The sequence below is a fragment of the Carassius carassius genome, chromosome 5, assembly GCF_963082965.1.
Source record: "Carassius carassius chromosome 5, fCarCar2.1, whole genome shotgun sequence".
Lineage (NCBI taxonomy): Eukaryota > Metazoa > Chordata > Actinopteri > Cypriniformes > Cyprinidae > Carassius > Carassius carassius.
Genome location: NC_081759.1, coordinates 37,299,582 through 37,308,783, shown reverse-complemented (window position 1 = coordinate 37,308,783; position 9,202 = coordinate 37,299,582). Strand labels below are relative to the sequence as shown.

The window sequence follows — 9,202 nt, the reverse complement described above, 5'->3', positions numbered from 1 at the left end:
ATTTTATTTTGGTATCCTCCCTAGACATTCTCTAATGTTGCATCTACATGCCAACTAACTTATTAGTATTAGCTGAGAGAATATTAACAGAGTATTAGCTGAGTATTGGCTTGCTAGACTGTTACTTTAGGGGACATAGTACAATTTGACATGTGCTTGCAAAGTTACTTAAGATGTTACCAATATTACTAAAGCAACATACACTTTTAAGTGTCAAATGAAACAAAACAAGCCTGCGAAACAAAGGAATAAAGAAACAATAAAGTACATTGTTTGAAATAATGCCAGAGAAGTGTATATATGTCAAGTGATTCAGTAAACAAAACAATTAATCAAAATTTCAATGTTAATATAGACTAACATACTTTAAACATTGAAATATAAGTATTAGCCAAACTGATCGTATAGAAGAAAAATCCACATTGAATCATTGTTATCCTGCTGTTTTCCACTCAGTGTTAATGGAGATGACAGCTTTTTCTTCCATTTGGCAGGAAATTATTACCACGGTCATTAAAATCCACCTCTTACATTTTCTTTACGTAAGCTATGAATGAACAATTGAAAGCATTTCTGCCAGGAAAGATGTGAAAAGATGTTTTCCATTACTGATTACCTGCCATCATTAATTTAGTTTGGACTGTGATTGAAATCTCTCCCTATTTAATATGCATCATTTTCATTATTGTTATTATTTATTATTTACATGACAGGGTTCCTTGCTTTGCAGTTTAATTTTATTCACCTGCATTTAATGCAGTCTCTTATTAGGGGGCTCCACACAAATCAACCTACTGTACAGTATGTCAAGTATGGAATATATTAGTATGCATAACACCTAATTGCTCTCCAAATACACATTCTGCACCACTCTAACCCTTGAGTGGTGTTTAAATGTTGATTTCCGGTTATCCTGGGGTGTTTGTAATAGCATATTTAATTTCTGCCTCTCTTTTTAAGTATAATAAAATTATACCTGGTCTCTTTGTGAACAAGTCTGTTCTCTACTGCCATCAAGTGGTGGTTTTTATCTATTGTTTCATGAATTAAGCATCTCATTGCTTCATTAATGTTTTTTACACAATCACACATGCTTGACAGACAGGTCCAGATTTAAACATGACTTCAGACAGATGTATTCCTCCATCACTTCTAGCTTAAGTTGTTACAGAAATCAATGATGAGATTTGTTAGCGTAATGGATTTGCAAAACTACCTACTCACATTTGCCATTATGGAGTATTTCCAATAGATATTTTAGGAAAATGTATCTTGTTTTAATAATTGATACCTTACATTTTTAAATGAATCTATCAGTGCTTTAATCTATTTCAAGACTAGAGGGCTTCATCTGATCTGAATAGTAGCTGAAAACAAGATTAGTTTTCACTTTATGTCTTAGTGGTCTAAAATCATTGTCAGGAATGTGCTTTGCTGTGTTTTTGACAAAACTTACAGTTTTAGATTATGATCAATCGCAGACATGGGCCTATTCTAACCTTTATTTTTAAGAGAATGGGGTTGGGCAGAGTGGAGATACTGGAGAAAAGAGATCTAGGAGTCAGATACAGAATCAGGTAAAGTTCAAGTTCAACCAGTTTCTTAAACAGAAAACTATGCAATAAGGCAAAGCAACTCACAACTAATAGATTTAAATAGAAATCCAAATCAGTTTTGAGTTTGCTGAAAAAAACAACAACTTTTAATTCTCATGATGGACATCAAAACAACCTGATAAAAACACAAACAACTAGTGAATCTCCCACAAAAAATAATATAAACAGCAGAAGCTAAGCGCTGTTCTTTTCCCCCAGAGTGTGCAAGTGAAAGTACAGTATGTGTAAAAGTACAGTAAAAGTGAAAGAGTTTTAAATGCTAAACTAGTGTGACAGTGTTCACAAGCAACAACAGGAAAGACGAAGAGGGTAACTTGCAGTTTTTCTTCACATACACAGTTTTTCTGCACACAGCTGTAACGTTTGTGACAACTTCAAGCCATCTGCACACGTTTCAACTGAGACAGAGACTTTAGACAGAAAAGGTAAGTGGAGCTACAAGCCAAGGAGCAGTTCACACACTGTGTTCTTGTGTTCAGAATAGAAAAGAACACAGTTTAGAGAAATGTATTTTAAAAGTGGATTTTTTTGTAACATGAAACAGTATTAAAATGACAAAAAAAAAATAACAATTCTTGATCGAAATTATTGAGCATACATTTTATCCTAAAGAGTAGTCAGACCTGTTATGCTATTCAATGATGTACATTCTACAATGCTTACAGTATAATAAAAAAAAACAAGTTATAAGCATTTAATCAGTTTGTTTTGTTACTAGTTGATTATCAAGAGAGTATAGCAAATAATATGAATATTATGCCATTATTTTATGATGGGGTGATGTTGGGTGGTTAGATGGAAATCATTTATTTCTCTCATTGAATGTTTTTGTCCCTGTTTAGGAGAGAATAATGGCAACTGTCAGCAGCAGTAAGTCTTAAAATAATACTCTCACAACAGAATATGATTTTATTTACTCAAAATAGCATAGCATAAGTCCGTGTGTTTTTCTCTTCCTTCACAGATGAGTTTCATCTTATTGTCCCTGAGGAAGCTCACAGTGTTGAGGTCAAACTGGGGTCTGATGTCACTGTACCGTGTCACCTATCACCTGAAATCAGTGCTGTTGACATGGAGATCAGGTGGTTTAAAGAGACGGACTGTGTGTGTCTCTATAAGAACAGACAGGTGACAGAGGGGCGGAGCTACAGGGGCAGAACAGGTCTGTCCACTGAGGACATGGACAAAGGAAATGTTTCCTTGAAGTTGAGAGAGTTCAGAGAATCAGACATAGGAGTTTATCTGTGTCAGGTCATCAGTGAAGACAGAACAGAGGAGTTAACAGTAGGAGTAGAAGAAGGAGGTGAGCATCCTATAACTCTACATCAGCTCAATGTCCTTAACAGTCTCCTGTGTGAACTAAAAGTGAAATACACCATAAATCATTCAGCTGTTACACCAAACCCATACACACGTTCATCTTTCAAATTGTGTTTTGTTCCCTCATGCAGCAAGGAAAGACTCTGATGTCCAACCTGTGAATCAGCCATCAAAGATTCAAGGTAGACAAGTTCATCTGACACTACATGAGGTAAGATGTACATTAACACTAAGGTACCAAAAGCAATACTAAACCAGTTCTAATCAGGAGTGCTTCCCCAATCAGTTATTTCAGCTCTATGTGAACAGAGAAATATTTATGTACTATCTTTATGTTTCCATCTGTAACTGTTTTCTTTATACGTTCATAGTTAAACAGTACTTGGGAAGAGAATCAAAACATGAAAATGGAGGAATCTGCTTTAATAACAGGTGGGTTTTGTTAAAGTTCACTTTCTTTGTCTGTTATAAATCATGAAAGAGACATTAGGGAGACATTACATTTCATTTGATAGACTAGACATCATTAATTTCCTTTTTCAGAGCTCGAAGTGAATTATGTGAAGGTACTTCACCAAACAATATTCAAGGTTTTCAAAAATCAAGGGAAAAAACTGAAACAAACCGAAATGCAGTTAAAGGCATCCGAGATGGATTTGGAAAGAGTCTTACAACAACTAGAAACAATCACAGAAAAATCTGATCTCCTTCCAAATGAAAAACGCATTGATTTGAAAGAATCACACTTTCAGCAAATAGAAAAACAACTGCTACAAATAACTAAACACATCGAAGATAAACGGATTCAGTTTGAGGAGAAAGACACACAGCTGGAGAATATGAGCAAACAGATGAGTGAGAAAGAAAAACTACTGGAGCGCACAATCAAAGAGATGGAAACCAGTAAACAACAGTTGGAGACACTGAGACAGAAGCAAATGAGACATGAGGAGATGCTGGAGAAGAAAGAGCAGTTGAGGATTTCAGGTATGAAATTTGATCAAATTTGATCAAGCACATACATATTAAAATGAATGTTTGCTACAGACATAACCTGATGTTACATTTGGGATTGTCTGTTCTTTTCCCAGAGTTGAATGAAAAATCCAAATGTTTTGAAGAAACAAAATCTCTTCTAGAAGAGAGAGAGAGAAAGATTAAAGAACTGGAGAAAGAGAAACAAAGACTGGATGAAGAACTTCAAGACAAAGACAGACATCTTAAGGACATTAATGCTAAACTGATGCAAACCGTCAGAGAGGTTGGAAAGAAACAAAATCAGCTTCAGGGGAAACACACACAACTGGAGAATATACACAAAATGTTATGTGAAAAAATGAGACACCCAGAAAACAAAGCAAAAGAGCTGGAAGCCAGTACATGTCAATCAAAGGAAAAAGAAACTGAAAGCACAAATCTGGAGAAATAAAAGTGTTCAGAGCAGATTTTTTTAATCAATTTTAAGGCATCAAAACATAGCTCAATTTTAAGTACATACATGTGGTGTAGTGTTTTTAAAAATCTGCATTTAAGAATAAATGCAAAACAAGGAAAGCATAAAATTATTTAAAACAAACCCCCCCCCCCCCCCCCCCTCAATTTTGAAATCAAACTTCTCAATATCCCAAGAAATAGCAGATATAACAGTCAATATGCCAATATATTTTAATAACTACAATGATTCTGTGGTGGTGTCCTTTTAAGTCACAGTATACTGTATTTAATTTGTGGATTGTATCGATACTTTACTACCGTGCCTTTCCTCTTACAGTAAATGTGGTGTATAATAATAAAATGTGTGTTTCTTTTTATTTAACTGTTCATGCAGGATCAGATATTTCTGAGTTAGATTGCTGCAAGCCGTGGTGTGTGAATGAGGGTCTATATGTTTGCCAGCCCTAGCAGATTTAAAACTCCAGTAGGTAGTAAGTTGATGTTACAAAAAGAGTTTATTAAAACTAATTGTGAGTGAGCAATAAGACTATATAGGAGTCATTAAATGCATATGGCTGTCAGGGATCTGCAAGAAATGGGACCCAAATGCAGAATGAGCAGTCAAGGGTATTTTATTAACAAAACATAGACCGGAACAGCTGGGGGAATTAGCAGTGAAACAGATGGGCAGGGCAGACAATACGGGCAGGAGGGATGACCACAGAGACAGTCCAAGATGACCACGGGCTTGAGCACAGAGGAGGCAGCTCCAGAGGAAGGGCCAGGCAGACACAGGAAACCCGTAGCTTCAAGTGAAACTCAAATGTCACCAGTCTAGTCGCCAGGTAGAGACTCACGAGACTTGACACGTGAGAGAGGTGGTTCAGTGGGGTTCAGTGGCCAGGAAATCTGAGTGGGGGCAAGACAGGACAATACACAAAACAAGACTCAAAACGACACACAGACAATAGAAAACAAAGAGTGAACAAAAGGCAAAATAACCAAAACTATCCAAAGAAATAAAACAGTTTAAAACAAAAAGCCAGGATCCAAAAAGGAACTGCACTCTCAAACTGAGTAAATGAAACCCTAAATCAAAAAGAGAAAAACAAAAACTAGATTAGGATGTGCACAATCAAAAAACAAGAACTAGATAAAACTAAAAGGCCAAAAAGGAACCGAGGATATAGACTAACTAGACAAGACATCAAAAACAACTTGAGCAAGATCAAAAGGATAAATTCTTGCCCAAGAAGCAGGTAAACACCAAAAACGAACCAGCAGAGACACAAGGAAAGAGAACCCGATATATAGAGCAGTACACATGAGGATCAGGTGAAAACAATCAAGCAGACAAGGGCTAAACAAGGGGGCGTGACCGGGGTAACAAGGAGGTGGGACAAGGGGAGCACGTGGCAGACACGACCAAAGACAGAACCATGTGCTTAGACACAAAACAAACAAAGAAACATGGAACAGAGACAAGATTGACAGGACTGCCAGGGCAGGATCCTGACAATGGCTCTTTTTTTTGCATTTGTTTATTTTATAAGGCACAATGTGTCATTGAAGAAAAAAAATGACAGACACACAAAGAAAAGTTACACAATAATAGTTATAATAACAAAAAGTGCTAATATTCACAATTTCATAAAGACAAACCAATCACAGCAGGTCCAGTTGTCCAGCCTGATGATGTCATAGGGGTCAAAGTTGGATCACAGCTCTAACAGTGATTCAATCATAGTTCATGCTCCTCTTCAGCATTCTGAAGGAATCTCCCATATGTTAATTTCATCTCTCAGTCTCTGTCGGCCATCTGGGGTGAGATGCCACAGACATGACTTCCTCTTGCCGTCTCCAGACACCTGCTGCGGGGTCTTTTTAAAACCGTTGCTGAAACACAGATTATGGCGGATTGTGTTTTTCCACCCATCTGGAGCTGTGAGGAAAAAGGGGAAGTGCTCTCTGGTGAAGTTACAGATATGCTGTATGTTAAGACTTATGTTATGGCTGCTGCTGCTTTTTTTGGCATGTGCTCTTTTATATGATAATGATATTAATTAGGTGGCATTTACACATGTGTTTTTGTGCGCACATTTGTTTTCATTGAATCGCACTTACACACTTTTGAGAAATGATCTTTGGTTTAAATGCAACTTTTTATGAATGAGGCCCCCAGTGTAGACAACATCACTGATTATAATGGGTTCTATTCTATACCGGACACAAGCCGCACAGCATGACAAAATACAATAGAAATCTTTTACATTTTGTTGTGCTGTGTGATGTGACCAAGGGGATCAGCATGAGTTCTGGGCCATGGTGCGGCCAGTATAAACACCAGCATTGACTGAGTGGATCAGCTCCGCTGGCCATAACACAGGCTTTAATGCGCTTCAGAAACGTGCCGTGATGCACAGATCTGCTCTAGCCTCTAACATCACTGAATCTGTTGTTAAAAATTAACCATTCATAGTATGTCATCATGCAAAACTAAGAATTATAATAATTGTAATGTGACAATCAAATATAAGTGTGGGTGGATAATTTGAGGAAGCGGATTTGGGTGAGCTCATCCACTCATCTGTACACTACATTGACCTGGGTCACCAGTGGCAAACAATTGACAAACTATGGACAAACTTTGTCTCTGCTGGACAAACTAATGCTGGGTACACACCAAAAGATAATCGGGCTGATTTTGGGGTGATTTCCCCCCTCCCAACAATCCTAGCTATGTCCCGATTATCTTGATGGTTTTACAGATGGTTTTATCAGATTTTCCATTGGTGTGAGGTGTGTTAAGAGTGTCCGAACCTGATCGGAAGAACATCGGAGCCGTCCTGATCGCGAATCGTAAATATTCAATATGGTTAATATTTACGATCAGAAAACCTGATGTGTGGGGGAACCACGAAAAGACAAACGCACGCACGCTCTGGAGATTATCACGTGAAACTAAACAATATCCAATCAGAAAGCGAGATAATGGAAGACGGAAGCAGTCATGGCGCAGCCCAAAGTGAAATTGATGTGGACAGCAGAGATGGATGATCAGCTTGTTGATTTGTGGCAACAGCACGAATGTTTATACAGCATGTCGTGTATGAAATCATTCCAAACATTATCATTGCAATTTCTTCCTGCATTACATCCGCAATGCTTTTTCTGAAGTCTCGCAAGATTGTGCGAGTTTTCCTGTGCTCACAGTCGAGACTCTGGCTGAAAATCTGTTTGTGTGTGGTGTGCTGTCTTTGTCACATCATAGCACACCACACACTAAAGGAGCAAGACAGTTAAATCTAGGATTTTTTATCCTCATGTTTGTGATCTATCACATTTTGAAAATCTTATAAGATGTAAAAAAATATTTTGGTGTGTACCCAGCGTAATTAATTACACCATTCAGAAGCATTTAATCTGCGTTATATGTTCTGTAAAAAAAAAGTTAATATCAGCGTCAAATTCACCGATACCGTATATCTGTGACAGGCTCATATCGGCCAATAATATCGGCAAAATGATGTATCGGTCGAGCTATATTAAGGATGCTCTTTGTAGACTACAGCTCTGCTTTTAATACTATAATTACTAGCAGGCTGGTCACAAAGATACTGGACCTGGGTCTCAGCAATCAAATATGTTTGTGGGTCATGGATTTTCTCAGAAACCACTCACAGATTGTGAGATTGTGCTTGCATACCTCCACAACTCTGACTCTTAGTTCGGGATGTGTGTTGAGCCCTCTGCTCTACTCCCTCTATACACATGATTGTACTTTAGTGTACCCCACTTATACAGTAATTAAGTTAGCTGATAATACAACAGTTGTGGGGTTATCTCAAATGGCAATGAGGTTGTCTATAGAGATGAAGTGTATAGATTGGATGAATGGTGCACAGGCAACAGTTTGTCTCTTAACATCAAAAAGAGAAAGGAGCTAGTCATAGACTTCAGGTGACATCGAGAGGAACTTAAATAAAAAAGAATTAAAAATAATAAATTAATTAAAAGTAGAGGAGTTGGAGAAAGGGTCCAATTTTAAGTTATTGAGCATCCATAGTAGCGAGGACCTTAAGTGGACTGTGAACACTGCTGCTCTGGTCAAAAAGGCCCAACAGATACTTTACTTTCTCCAAACTTTGAGAAAGGCCCATCTCTCTGCCAGACTGTTGAAGCTACCACTGTACGGTAGGAAGTATTCTTACACATTGCATTACAGCCTGGTATGGAAATTGTTCAATGGCTGAAAGAGCTGCACTGCAAAAGGTTATCAAAATCTCACAAAAGATTATTGGACATCCACCCTTCTTTAGGGACATCTACAGGCTTTGCTGTAATAGCAGAGAGTAAACTATTATAAAGGACAGCACTCATCCTTTTCAAAATTAGTTATTGTCTGATACCACATTTTTGTTTATCAGTGCTACAGACTGTTCTTTGTCACACATTAAACTGCATTTATTCTGTAAAAAAAAGTTATAAGAATAAAATTATTTTTATTATAGAATGCACTAAATATGAAACAATTAAACTATATGGATGTAGTTTCAATTTCCACCCTTACAGCACAGTTAAACAATGATCTGTAATCCCTTTTAATTTTACACTGACATTCTGTCATAGCAAATTAATTATGCAACCCCTTTTGAGTTTGAGTTGTATACCAAAAAACACGGAGGCATATTTGGTGTAGTATTATGTTTTAACTCTAGGGGGCGCGAACCTCTAAGGTATTTTGAGTGAGTGATCGATTATATCAAGTTTAGACAGTCAGCTGAAAATGCATTCACAAGGTTAGCCTGAGGTCCAGAAACTTCAATTTTGTA

The 9,202-nt window shown here is 37.3% G+C and overlaps 1 protein-coding gene across 1 annotated transcript; it reads left to right on the top strand.

The window, feature by feature from the left end:
* Nucleotides 1-2,586: 2,586 nt before the first annotated feature.
* On the top strand, nt 2,587-4,394 carry LOC132140459 (trichohyalin). The gene is made up of 5 exons (XM_059549243.1): nt 2,587-2,919; nt 3,068-3,147; nt 3,308-3,368; nt 3,480-3,923; nt 4,028-4,394. The coding sequence occupies exons 1-5, from the start codon at nt 2,688-2,690 to the stop codon at nt 4,363-4,365; spliced, it is 1,155 nt and encodes a 384-aa protein (XP_059405226.1). The 5' UTR covers nt 2,587-2,687; the 3' UTR covers nt 4,366-4,394.
* The last annotated feature ends 4,808 nt before the right edge of the window (nt 4,395-9,202 follow it).